The 13789-nt window shown below is 47.3% G+C and overlaps 1 protein-coding gene across 2 annotated transcripts; it reads right to left on the reverse strand.

The window, feature by feature from the left end:
- Positions 1 to 7902: 7902 nt before the first annotated feature.
- LOC112240684 (uncharacterized protein C11orf98) lies at positions 7903 to 13247 on the reverse strand. 2 transcript variants are annotated; one of them, XM_042314849.1, is made up of 5 exons: positions 13117 to 13247; positions 12627 to 12751; positions 9988 to 10085; positions 8396 to 8539; positions 7903 to 8359 (listed from the first exon to the last, which is right to left on the reverse strand). In XM_042314849.1, exons 1-4 carry the CDS (start codon positions 13162 to 13164, stop codon positions 8424 to 8426), a joined length of 387 nt encoding a protein of 128 aa, XP_042170783.1. In that variant the 5' UTR covers positions 13165 to 13247; the 3' UTR covers positions 7903 to 8359; positions 8396 to 8423. The 2 variants fall into 2 exon arrangements, with proteins under 2 accessions (XP_042170783.1, XP_042170782.1); XM_042314848.1 differs by having other exon boundaries at positions 7903 to 8539.
- Between the last annotated feature and the right edge of the window lie 542 nt (positions 13248 to 13789).

The raw sequence follows: 13789 nt of genomic DNA on the forward strand, positions 1-13789 counted from the left end.
AGAGAGAGAGAGACAGAGAGAGAGACAGAGAGAGAAAAAGAGAGAAAGAGGGAGAGAGAGAGAGAGAGAGAGAGAGAGAGAGAGAGTTTGTGTGTGTTACATAGTTACAACTATTCTGCAGCTAGAGCTGGGTCCTGGTTAGAGCCAGGAGACACCGTACAGCTAGAGCTGGGTCCTGGTTAGAGCCAGGAGACACCGTACAGCTAGAGCTGGGTCCTGGTTAGAGCCAGGAGACACCGTACAGTTAGAGCTGGGTCCTGGTTAGAGCCAGGAGACACCGTACAGCTAGAGCTGGGTCCTGGTTAGAGCCAGGAGACACCGTACAGCTAGAGCTGGGTCCTGGTTAGAGCCAGGAGACACAGCTAGAGCCAGGAGACACCGTACAGTTAGAGCTGGGTCCTGGTTAGAGCCACCGGAGACCTGTAATGACACGTTACAGCTTAGAGCCAGGAGATGTAATGACACTTTATGTAATGTCTTAGCCTGCATCCCAAATGATACCCTTGACCCTTTATAGTGCCCTGCTTCTGACCAAAGGCTGGTCAAGGCTGTGTACTATAAAGGGAATAGGGCTCCATTTGGGACCGTCTTATTCAGGTTCGTCAGAGATGGTGGGGATAAAACCCAGCTGTATGCATAACAATCTCCTTCTCAGGACTGGGTTTCTATACCGTAGTTTTCATGTGGCCGGTTTGTATCGAAATTTTGCTGCAAAAGAACTTCCCTTCAGGGACAATAAAGATGTATTATATTCTGCTCTGGTCGATATACTACGCACACGCTGAGGTCAGGATGGGGGCGACGCACAGATACCCATAGACTTACAGTCATTGCGCTAACACTAGTTAGCATTGGCTAGCGAAACTACCTCTAACTTCCTTCATACTGGACATAAAAATCATATCAATTGTAATTTATAATATATTATACGAAATTGATGACAATCCACAAATGAATACATAGTTTACCATACGAAACGTAACATATCATACTAAATGGAGTTTATCGGATGATTTTTGTAAAGAATAATACGAAATGCTCTGAGACCGGGTTGTCTTGTGTCTAATCTATTTGTTGCAGTTGAAAGTCACCGTACCTGTCCCTTCCACCTCCCGGACATACATAAATAACGGTCCACGGCCAGACCAGCATCACGCTACCCATCATCAACTGTATCCGAAGTACGACCACCTCGTGACGCAATCTTTATGAAATACGTTTTTTTCATTTGATAAAAAAAACATAAGCTTATTATCTGTTGAGATATCATCCCCAATCCCAGATACAACACGTAATACCTAAAAACATCCCATCCGTGTTGTAATATACAGGACATCAGCTGTGAGGTTGTCCACCTACCTTGTCTGTGTGCTGGTCAAAGTAACCTAATAACCGGTGGTCGGAAGTAGGCTAAGATTCCTACAAGCGTTTTCTGTTGATTAGACACATACGCAGTTTGTATTGTGGCCCATTCATTTCAACCAAGTAGTAGTTGTCTCTAGATGAGAATAGACGGATGATAACTGGCACACTGTTGGAAACCGATGCTCTTCTCGGCTATAGGTCGTTGGTTCAGGAAACATTAACATCCACAACAGACAAGTGCACCATTGAAACGAGGTCCCAGAGGATACATCATCCAGAGAGCCACGTTGAGAACATTGACTCGGAGTATGTTTTACATTCCCAAGCGGTTTCCAGGCTCTTCCTCGTCTGTCCGAGGAGGAGGAAGAGAGCGCCTTGCCTCCGTCCCTTTAAAACTGCGGCGCAAACCTTCGACAATGTGAAATAACCATCTTCATTCTCAGAAGAGGAAAAACTACAAATTGTATCCGCAACAAACGTCAACAATAAAACGGGACTTCGGATGAGCTCTGGATATGTCTGTGGCCTACAGTAACGTTTGTAGCAGGAGCTATAACGTTTCCGGCAGCGACAGATCCTGGTTTCTCCAGCCTGACCCATTTGATTCTTTGTCCTCAGAGCGACTAGCGGCAGTAAGTGGGAGGAATGTTCCCTGCTCTGCCCCCATACCAGCCAGCAGCACTATCTTTATCACACATTACCTTGGGTTTCACCCAAAATATCAAAATTACAGAAGTAAAATAGCCTATTCGCTGCACACCTCAAATATCTCATATCTCGACTCAGTAACTCGTAGTTACATAGTAAATCAAACATTTTAATTTCACAATTCACAAGGAACGGGTTTATTAATAATTGGGTAAACAAAACGGTCGATGAACCAGCCCAACTCCAAACCCTGAAATAACTCCTAGAATACACGATATATCTGCATGTCTCCTCCTACGTTTCAGTTATACTGCAAACCTACCATTCCAGTAGAGTCCTGTAAACCAGCCTGTGGGGCTGAAGCACTGAAGCACTGACAGACAGAGACTAAGGTAGAGTCCTGTAAACCAGCCTGTGGGGCTGAAGCACTGAGACAGACAGAGACTAAGGTAGAGTCCTGTAAACCAGCCTGTGGGGCTGAAGCACTGAGACAGACAGAGACTAAGGTAGAGTCCTGTAAACCAGCCTGTGGGGCTGAAGCACTGAGACAGACAGAGACTAAGGTAGAGTCCTGTAAACCAGCCTGTGGGGCTGAAGCACTGAGACAGACAGAGACTAAGGTAGAGTCCTGTAAACCAGCCTGTGGGGGGCTGACAGAGACTAAGGTAGAGTCCTAAACCAGAAGCACAGACAGAGACAGAGTCCTGTAAACCAGCCTGTGGGGCTGAGACAGACAGAGACTAAGGGAGAGTCCTGTAAACCAGCCTGTGGGGCTGAAGCACTGAGACAGACAGAGACTAAAAGGCACTGAGACAGAGTCCTGTAAACCAGCCTGTGGGGCTGGCTGACAGAGCACTGAGTCCTATAAACCACAGACAGAGACTAAGGTAGAGTAAACCAGCCTGTGGGGCTGTAAGGTAGACCAGCCTGTAAGGTAGAGGTAAACCAGCCTGTGGGGCTGAAGCACTGAGACAGACAGAGACTAAGGTAGAGTCCTGTAAACCAGCCTGTGGGGCTGAAGCACTGAGACAGACAGAGACTAAGGTAGAGTCCTGTAAACCAGCCTGTGGGGCTGAAGCACTGAGACAGAGACTGAGACAGAGACTAAGGGAGAGTCCTATAAACCAGCCTGTGGGGCTAGCACTGAGACAGACAGAGACTGAGACAGAAGAGACTAAGGTAGAGAGTCCTGTAAACCAGCCTGTGGGGCTGAAGCACTGAGACAGACAGAGACTAAGGTAGAGTCCTGTAAACCAGCCTGTGGGGCTGTAGCACTGAGACAGACAGAGACTAAGGTAGAGTCCTGTAAACCAGCCTGTGGGGCTGAAGCACTGAGACAGAGACTAAGGTAGAGTCCTGTAAACCAGCCTGTGGGGCTGAAGCACTGAGACAGACAGAGACTAAGGTAGAGTAAACCAGACTGAGACAGACAGAGACTAAGGTAGAGTCCTGTAAACCAGCCTGTGGGGCTGAAGCACTGAGACAGACAGAGACTAAGGTAGAGTCCTGTAAACCAGCCTGTGGGGCTGTAGCACTGAGACAGACAGAGACTAAGGTAGAGTCCTGTAAACCAGCCTGTGGGGCTGAAGCACTGAGACAGAGACTAAGGGAGAGTCCTATAAACCAGCCTGTGGGGCTGAAGCACTGAGACAGACAGAGACTAAGGTAGAGTCCTATAAACCAGCCTGTGGGGCTGAAGCACTGAGACAGACAGAGACTAAGGTAGAGTCCTGTAAACCAGCCTGTGGGGCTGAAGCACTGAGACAGACAGAGACTAAGGTAGAGTCCTGTAAACCAGCCTGTGGGGCTGTAGCACTGAGACAGACAGAGACTAAGGTAGAGTCCTATAAACCAGCCTGTGGGGCTGAAGCACTGAGACAGAGACTAAGGGAGAGTCCTATAAACCAGCCTGTGGGGCTGAAGCACTGAGACAGACAGAGACTAAGGTAGAGTCCTGTAAACCAGCCTGTGGGGCTGTAGCACTGAGACAGACAGAGACTAAGGTAGAGTCCTGTAAACCAGCCTGTGGGGCTGAAGCACTGAGACTGACAGAGACTAAGGTAGAGTCCTGTAAACCAGCCTGTGGGGCTGAAGCACTGAGACAGAGACTAAGGTAGAGTCCTGTAAACCAGCCTGTGGGGCTGAAGCACTGAGACAGAGACTAAGGTAGAGTCCTATAAACCAGCCTGTGGGGCTGAAGCACTGAGACAGACAGAGACTAAGGTAGAGTCCTATAAACCAGCCTGTGGGGCTGTAGCACTGAGACAGACAGAGACTAAGGTAGAGTCCTGTAAACCAGCCTGTGGGGCTGTAGCACTGAGACAGACAGAGACTAAGGTAGAGTCCTGTAAACCAGCCTGTGGGGCTGAAGCACTGAGACAGACAGAGACTAAGGTAGAGTCCTATAAACCAGCCTGTGGGGCTGTAGCACTGAGACAGACAGAGACTAAGGGAGAGTCCTGTAAACCAGCCTGTGGGGCTGAAGCACTGAGACAGAGACTAAGGTAGAGTCCTGTAAACCAGCCTGTGGGGCTGTAGCACTGAGACAGACAGAGACTAAGGTAGAGTCCTGTAAACCAGCCTGTGGGGCTGAAGCACTGAGACAGACAGAGACTAAGGGAGAGTCCTATAAACCAGCCTGTGGGGCTGTAGCGCTGAGACAGACAGAGACTAAGGTAGAGTCCTATAAACCAGCCTGTGGGGCTGAAGCACTGAGACAGACAGAGACTAAGGGAGAGTCCTATAAACCAGCCTGTGGGGCTGAAGCACTGAGACAGAGACTAAGGGAGAGTCCTGTAAACCAGCCTGTGGGGCTGAAGCACTGAGACAGACAGAGACTAACGTAGAGTCCTATATGGCACCCTATTCTATACATAGTGCACTACTACTACTGTATAGTGCACTACTACTACTATATAGTGTACTACTACTGTATAGTGCACTACTACTACTATATAGTGTACTACTACTACTGTATAGTGCACTACTACTACTGTATAGTGTACTACTACTACTGTATAGTGTACTACTACTACTGTATAGTGCACTACTACTACTATATAGTGCACTACTTAGTGCTCTATGCAGGGAATAGGATACCATTTGGGATGTAAAAAGACAGCGCGGTTCAGACTGGGCAGTGATGAACAATCTGTCATAACACCACTCAAATTAACCACTGAAGATACAGGAGCAATATTTATACAACTAGATTCTCCTGTCTGTATGTAGGCCAACCCTTTCCTGTTACATACCCTGTCTGTGTGTTGCTAGGCCAACCCTTTCCTGTTACAGATCCTGTCTGTGTGTTGCTAGGCCAACCCTTTCCTGTTACATATCCTGTCTGTGTGTAGCTAGGCCAACCCTTTCCTGTTACACATCCTGTGTGTGTAGCTAGGCCAACCCTTTCCTGTTACACATCCTGTCTGTGTGTTGCTAGGTAACCCTTTCCTGTTACATATCCTGTCTGTGTCTTGGCCAACCCTTTCCTGTTACATATGCTGTCTGTCTGTAGGCCAACCCTTTCCTGTTACATATCCTGTCTGTCTGTAGGCCAACCCTTTCCTGTTACATATCCTGTCTGTCTGTAGGCCAACCCTTTCTTGTTACATACCCTGTCTGTGTGTAGCTAGGCCAACCCTTTCCTGTTACATATCCTGTCTGTGTGTTGCTAGGCCAACCCTTTCCTGTTACATATCCTGTCTGTGTGTTGCTAGGTAACCCTTTCCTGTTACATATCCTGTCTGTGTCTTGGCCAACCCTTTCCTGTTACATATGCTGTCTGTCTGTAGGCCAAGCATTTCCTGTTACAGATCCTGTATGTGTGTTGCTAGGCCAACCCTTTCCTGTTACATATCTGGTCTGTGTGTTGCTAGGCCAACCCTTTCCTGTTACACACATACCTACAGGTATGAACAGGTCACCTTGGTTTACCTACAGGTATGAAGGGAGACTGCATGTTAACAGGTCACCTTGGTTTATCTACAGGTATGAACAGGTCACCTTGGTTTACCTACAGGTATGAACAGGTCACCTTGGTTTATCTACAGGTATGAACAGGTCACCTTGGTTTATCTACAGGTATGAACAGGTCACCTTGGTTTATCTACAGGTATGAACAGGTCACCTTGGTTTACCTACAGGTATGAACAGGTCACCTTGGTTTACCTACAGGTATGAACAGGTCACCTTGGTTTAACAGGTCACCTTGGTTTACCTACAGGTATGAACAGGTCACCTTGGTTTACCTACAGGTATGAACAGGTCACCTTGGTTTATCTACAGGTATGAACAGGTCACCTTGGCTTACCTGAACAGGTCACCTTGGTTTACCTACAGGTATGAACAGGTCACCTTGGTTTACCTACAGGTATGAACAGGTCACCTTGGTTTACCTACAGGTATGAACAGGTCACCTTGGTTTATCTACAGGTATGTACAGGTCACCTTGGTTTACCTACAGGTATGAACAGGTCACCTTGGTTTACCTATAGGTATGAAGGGAGACTTCATGTTTACCTACAGGTATGAACAGGTCACCTTGGTTTACCTACAGGTATGAACAGGTCACCTTGGTTTATCTACAGTATGAACAGGTCACCTTGGTTTATCTACAGGTATGAACAGGTCACCTTGGTTTATCTACAGGTATGAACAGGTCACCTTGGTTTATCTACAGGTATGAACAGGTCACCTTGGTTTATCTACAGGTATGAACAGGTCACCTTGGTTTACCTACAGGTATGAACAGGTCACCTTGGTTTACCTACAGGTATGAACAGGTCACCTTGGTTTACCTACAGGTATGAACAGGTCACCTTGGTTTATCTACAGGTATGAACAGGTCACCTTGGTTTACCTACAGGTATGAACAGGTCACCTTGGTTTATCTACAGGTATGAACAGGTCACCTTGGTTTATCTACAGGTATGAACAGGTCACCTTGGTTTATCTACAGGTATGAACAGGTCACCTTGGTTTACCTACAGGTATGAACAGGTCACCTTGGTTTATCTACAGGTATGAACAGGTCACCTTGGTTTACCTACAGGTATGAACAGGTCACCTTGGTTTACCTACAGGTATGAACAGGTCACCTTGGTTTACCTACAGGTATGAACAGGTCACCTTGGTTTACCTACAGGTATGAACAGGTCACCTTGGTTTATCTACAGGTATGAACAGGTCACCTTGGTTTATCTACAGGTATGAACAGGTCACCTTGGTTTATCTACAGGTATGAACAGGTCACCTTGGTTTATCTACAGGTATGAACAGGTCACCTTGGTTTACCTACAGGTATGAACAGGTCACCTTGGTTTATCTACAGGTATGAACAGGTCACCTTGGTTTACCTACAGGTATGAACAGGTCACCTTGGTTTACCTACAGGTCACCTTGGTTTACCTACAGGTATGAACAGGTCACCTTGGTTTACCTACAGGTATGAACAGGTCACCTTGGTTTACCTACAGGTATGAACAGGTCACCTTGGTTTACCTACAGGTCACCTTGGTTTACCTACAGGTATGAACAGGTCACCTTGGTTTACCTACAGGTATGAACAGGTCACCTTGGTTTACCTACAGGTATGAACAGGTCACCTTGGCTTACCTACAGGTATGAACAGGTCACCTTGGCTTACCTACAGGTATGAACAGGTCACCTTGGCTTACCTACAGGCATGACGGGAGGCTGTCGTCATTGGGTTCGATCCCATATGGTATCTATCCCCAATACAATTCACTATTTTTGACAAGAGTCCAACGGGCCTCAGGGAACAGGGAGCCATTTGGGATGCAGACATAACTTCCACCAAGGCCACTGACTCCAGATCAGATTCCACATTCATTCCTCCTTTGTAGTTGGGAGGAAAAAAACAATTCCCCATTCGGTCTGTTTTTTATTTTATTTAAACTAGGCAAGTCAGTTAAGAACAAATTCTTATTTACAATGACGGCATTCAGATACACAAACAAGGCTCTCTGGCTCAGGTCTCCCCCATCCATGTAATCATATTCATTAGGACAAAAAGGCTAAAACTGATCCAGGATCAGGCCTCCCCCATCCATGTAATCATATTCATTAGGACAAAAAGGCTAAAACTGATCCAGGATCAGGCCTCCCCCATCCATGTAATCATATTCATTAGGTCTAAAAGGCTAAAACTGATCCAGGATCAGGCCTCCCCTGTCCATGTAATCATATTCATTAGGTCTAAAAGGCTAAAACTGATCCAGGATCAGCCCCCTGTCCATAAAATCATATTCATATATATGGGGCCCGGTCTGAATATGGAGCCCGGTCTGAATATGGAGCCTGGTCTGAATATGGAGCCTGGTCTGGCCTTGGGGCCCGGTCTGAATATGGAGCCTGGTCTGGCGCCAACAGAACAGTCGGTCATCCTCTTCTCATTCCATATCTGCCATGTCCACATCCCCCTGGGACACACCCCCTTTCTGGCGTCTGGCTGCCTTTGGTGCTGCTGCCTTCTTTGGTGCTGCTGCCTTCTTTGGTGCTGCCTCAACTAAGGAGGGAGAGAGAGACAGACCTCAGATGCTGCACACAGAGAGAGAGATATATATAGGTTATACACACAGGCCAGTTTATTAGGTACACTACCCCGTTCACCTAAAGGAGAAGGTGCAGTACAACAGCGTTGTGCAGAACAGCCTATCCTATCAGCTAAAAACAAGAAGAAACGGCCCCAGTGGGCACGCCATCGCCAACACTGGACAACTGGGGGTGGAAACACCGTCTGGGTCCTCACGAATCCCACTTCCTGTTGAGGCATGCTGATGGCAGAGTCAGGAGTCCATGTCTCCATCTTGTCTGGTTCCGGACGAATCCCACTTCCTGTTGAGGCATGCTGATGGCAGAGTCAGGAGTCCAGGTCTCCGTCTTGTCTGGTTCCGGACGAATCCCACTTCCTGTTGAGGCATGCTGATGGCAGAGTCAGGAGTCCATGTCTCCGTCTTGTCTGGTTTCAACAGTAGTGGTGGTGTAATGCTGTGGGGAATGTTTCCCTGGCACACGTTAGGTCCCCTTGATACCGATTGAGAAACGTTTGAACGCCACAGCATCTGTGAACATCGTTGCTGTCCAAACGCCAATAGATTATCTCTGGGTTGAGATGGAACGGGGCTGTTGGCAGCACGACTGTACCGCCGGCCAATCAGCAGCAACTGCGCGATGACATCACGTCAACATGGACCAACATCCCTGTGGAACGTTTCCCGAACTTGTAGAATCCATGCCCGAAGAAGTCAGGCTGTTCTGGAGGCAAAGGGGGGTCCGACCAGGTATTAGATGGGTGATAAAATGGTTCCAAACATTAGGAACACCTCCCTTCGCCCTCAGAACAGCCTCAATACGTCGGGCATGGTCTCTTCATATGCTGATTAATGGGTGCATGGCCGTCTACATGGACTGGACTGAACGGCCAGAACAACGAGACGGCTCAGATGATGAGGTGACTAAAGTCAGCTACTCTACATTATGAGGGGTGACTAAAGTCAGCTGCTCTACATTATGAGGGGTGACTAAAGTCAGCTGCTCTACATTATGAGGGGTGACTAAAGTCAGCTACTATATTTTATGAGGGGTGACTAAACTCAGCTACTATACATTGTGAGAGGTGACTAAACTCAGCTACTCTACATTGTGAGGGGTGACTAAACTCAGCTACTCTACATTATGAGGGGTGACTAAACTCAGCTACTCTACATTATGAGGGATGACTAAACTCAGCTACTCTACATTATGAGGGGTGACTAAACTCAGCTACTCTACATTATGAGGGGTGACTAAACTCAGCTACTCTACATTATGAGGGGTGACTAAACTCAGCTACTCTACATTATGATTGACCGGTGGAGAGTTTATCCTTTCTGAAGTGGATATGAGAGCACATGACAACTCAGAGGAAACGTGATTCAACAACCCAGTTAAACATGTATAGTTATTCACTTTTACCTTCCATAGCGGCCTTCTCTGCTTTCATGTGTTGCAGCTGTTTGAGCAGCTTGCGTTTCTTCTTCCCAGACAGAGTGATGTTGGCTCTGGGGCTGGAGCTGATCAGAGACGACAAACAACAACAGCAACACTTTCAGACTACAGAGTGATGTTGGTTCTGGGGCTGGAGCTGAGCAGAGACGACAACAACACGTTCAGACTACAGAGTGATGTTGGTTCTGGGGCTGGAGCTGAGCAGAGACGACAACAACACGTTCAGACTACAGAGTGATGTTGGCTCTGGGGCTGGAGCTGAGCAGAGACGACAACAACACGTTCAGACTACAGAGTGATGTTGGCTCTGGGGCTGGAGCTGAGCAGAGACGACAACAACACGTTCAGACTACAGAGTGATGTTGGCTCTGGGGCTGGAGCTGAGCAGAGACGACAACAACACGTTCAGACTACAGAGTGATGTTGGCTCTGGGGCTGGAGCTGAGCAGAGACGACAACAACACGTTCAGACTACAGAGTGATGTTGGCTCTGGGGCTGGAGCTGAGCAGAGACGACAACAACACGTTCAGACTACAGAGTGATGTTGGCTCTGGGGCTGGAGCTGAGCAGAGACGACAACAACACGTTCAGACTACAGAGTGATGTTGGCTCTGGGGCTGGAGCTGAGCAGAGACGACAACAACACGTTCAGACTACAGAGTGATGTTGGCTCTGGGGCTGGAGCTGAGCAGAGACGACAACAACACGTTCAGACTACAGAGTGATGTTGGCTCTGGGGCTGGAGCTGAGCAGAGACGACAAACAACAACAGCAAGACTTTCAGACTACAGAGTGATGTTGGCTCTGGGGCTGGAGCTGAGCAGGGACGACAATCAACAACATCACTTTCAGACTACAGAGTGATGTTGGCTCTGGGGCTGGAGCTGAGCAGGGACGACAAACAACAACACTTTCAGACTGCAACATGGCAATGATGATGGAGCGAAGGAACAAACACAGCAGCTCAACAAGCCAATCAGACCACAGCAACAAAGACCTGGGTACTACTACCATACACCCTAGGACTCAAAACAACCACAATACTTCACCTGGTCAAGATCCTGGACAACAACAATAACACTTCACCTGGTCAGGATCCTGGACAACAACAATAACACTTCACCTGGTCAGGATCCTGGACAACAACACTTCACCTGGTCAGGATCCTGGACAACAACAATAACACTTCACCTGGTCAGGATCCTGGACAACAGGATGGACAACACTTCACCTGGTCTGGATCCTGGACAACAACAACAACACTTCACCTGGTCTGGATCCTGGACAACAACACTTCACCTGGTCAGGATCCTGGACAACAACACTTCACCTGGTCAGGATCCTGGACAACAACACTTCACCTGGCCAGGATCCTGGACAACAACAACAACACTTCACCTGGTCAGGATCCTGGACAACAACAACAACACTTCACCTGGTCAGGATCCTGGACAACAACAACAACACTTCACCTGGTCAGGATCCTGGACAACAACAACAACACTTCACCTGGTCTGGATCCTGGACAACAACAACAACACTTCACCTGGTCTGGATCCTGGACAACAACACTTCACCTGGTCAGGATCCTGGACAACAACAACAACACTTCACCTGGTCAGGATCCTGGACAACAACAACAACACTTCACCTGGTCAGGATCCTGGACAACAACAACAACACTTCACCTGGTCAGGATCCTGGACAACAACAACAACACTTCACCTGGTCAGGATCCTGGACAACAACAACACACTTCACCTGGTCAGGATCCTGGACAACAACACTTCACAACTTCACTTCACCTGGTCAGGATCCTGGACAACAACAACAACACTTCACCTGGTCAGGATCCTGGACAACAACAACACTTCACCTGGTCAGGATCCTGGACAACAACAACACTTCACCTGGTCAGGATCCTGGACAACAACAACACTTCACCTGGTCAGGATCCTGGACAACAACAACAACACTTCACCTGGTCTGGATCCTGGACAACAACAACAACACTTCACCTGGTCAGGATCCTGGACAACAACAACACTTCACCTGGTCAGGATCCTGGACAACAACAACACTTCACCTGGTCAGGATCCTGGACAACAACAACACTTCACCTGGTCAGGATCCTGGACAACAACACTTCACCTGGTCAGGATCCTGGACAACAACAACACTTCACCTGGTCAGGATCCTGGACAACAACACTTCACCTGGTCAGGATCCTGGACAACAACACTTCACCTGGTCAGGATCCTGGACAACAACACTTCACCTGGTCAGGATCCTGGACAACAACAACACTTCACCTGGTCTGGATCCTGACAACAACAATAACACTTCACCTGGTCAGGATCCTGGACAACCACATTCAGAATACAGGCCCATTGGTCAGGCAGTTTGCTCATGCTTGCTGTTCTCCATCTTTGTTGGTTAATCTACCCATAAATATACCACTGTTTTATTATATCTATGACTGAACCACCAAGTACATTTGGCTGTGCCCGGTCTCATGAGTCTTCAAGTATCCCCTAGGGGTACCCCTGGTTAACAACCACTGGCTTACAGTATGAAGTACAAACAGTCTGGAAACAGAACCTACTTTCTCTTCCTGAGATGGTGGATGGTGGTGAGTCCTTCGTCAACCACAGCTCCCACCTTGATGTGTCTCCTCCTCTTCTCGCGGGTCAGATTCCTCCGCCGCTTATAGAGCTTCTTGCCCAGCTCCTGATGAACATACATCTCAACATGAGGCAGCAAAGCTTTCTGGGGGTTTAGCTAGCTAGTAACACATAACGTAGACAGTAATTGATGCACTTCTTAATTAAATGTTACATTTTTGGTGCAGTGTTACTAGAAATAACATCTTTGTAGCTAGCTTACATTGAAATGTGTCATAACGAAATAACGACATGTGATCTAACTGCAGCTTAGCTAGTTAGCCGTTTTGCTAACACGGACTTATTGTTGTCATTTTACCTTCAGCAACATTAAACGAGCTGTCTTTCTGGTTCTAGGTTATGATGAAGTAATCTTTCTACATCTCGTACTGGTGTAAATATCAAAATAAAGTTTTTATATGTGTAACTTACTGTTTTGGGTCTGTTGATCTTTCCACCCGGTGTCCCAGTCTTCCCCATGCTTGCTGCTGTAATATGAGAGGCGTTAGGACAGTTCCGGGCTAACTTCTCATTGGCTGGAAGAGACCACTTTCTCCCATTTTCATTGGCTGGAACGTTTCTTCTTCTTCTTCTTCTTCTTCTTCTTCTTCCAAAACAATGCTGAGGTTTAACGGCGGGTTGGCATCCAATAAATGTTGCATTACTGCCACCTACTAGGCTGGAGTAAATCAACAACAACAAAGAATACAGCAAATACCATCTAACACTACACCCACAACAAGTATTAATAAATACCATCTAACACTACACCCACAACAAGTATTAATAAATACCATCTAACACTACACCCACAACAAGTATTAATAAATACCATCTAACACTACACCCACAACAAGTATTAATAAATACCATCTAACACTACACCCACAACAAGTATTAATAAATACCATCTATTTAAACCTACTTCAGGCCAACAACCTGAAAGGATGGGCCACCACCACTGAACCCACCCTGTTACTCTCCTGATGTCTCACACACCCAAACACCTCTCTGCAGCTGCCACCACCACTGAACCCACCCTGTTACTCTCCTGATGTCTCACACACCCAAACACCTCTCTGCAGCTGCCACCACCACTGAACCC

This window comes from Oncorhynchus tshawytscha, unplaced genomic scaffold (assembly GCF_018296145.1).
Source record: "Oncorhynchus tshawytscha isolate Ot180627B unplaced genomic scaffold, Otsh_v2.0 Un_contig_1172_pilon_pilon, whole genome shotgun sequence".
Lineage (NCBI taxonomy): Eukaryota > Metazoa > Chordata > Actinopteri > Salmoniformes > Salmonidae > Oncorhynchus > Oncorhynchus tshawytscha.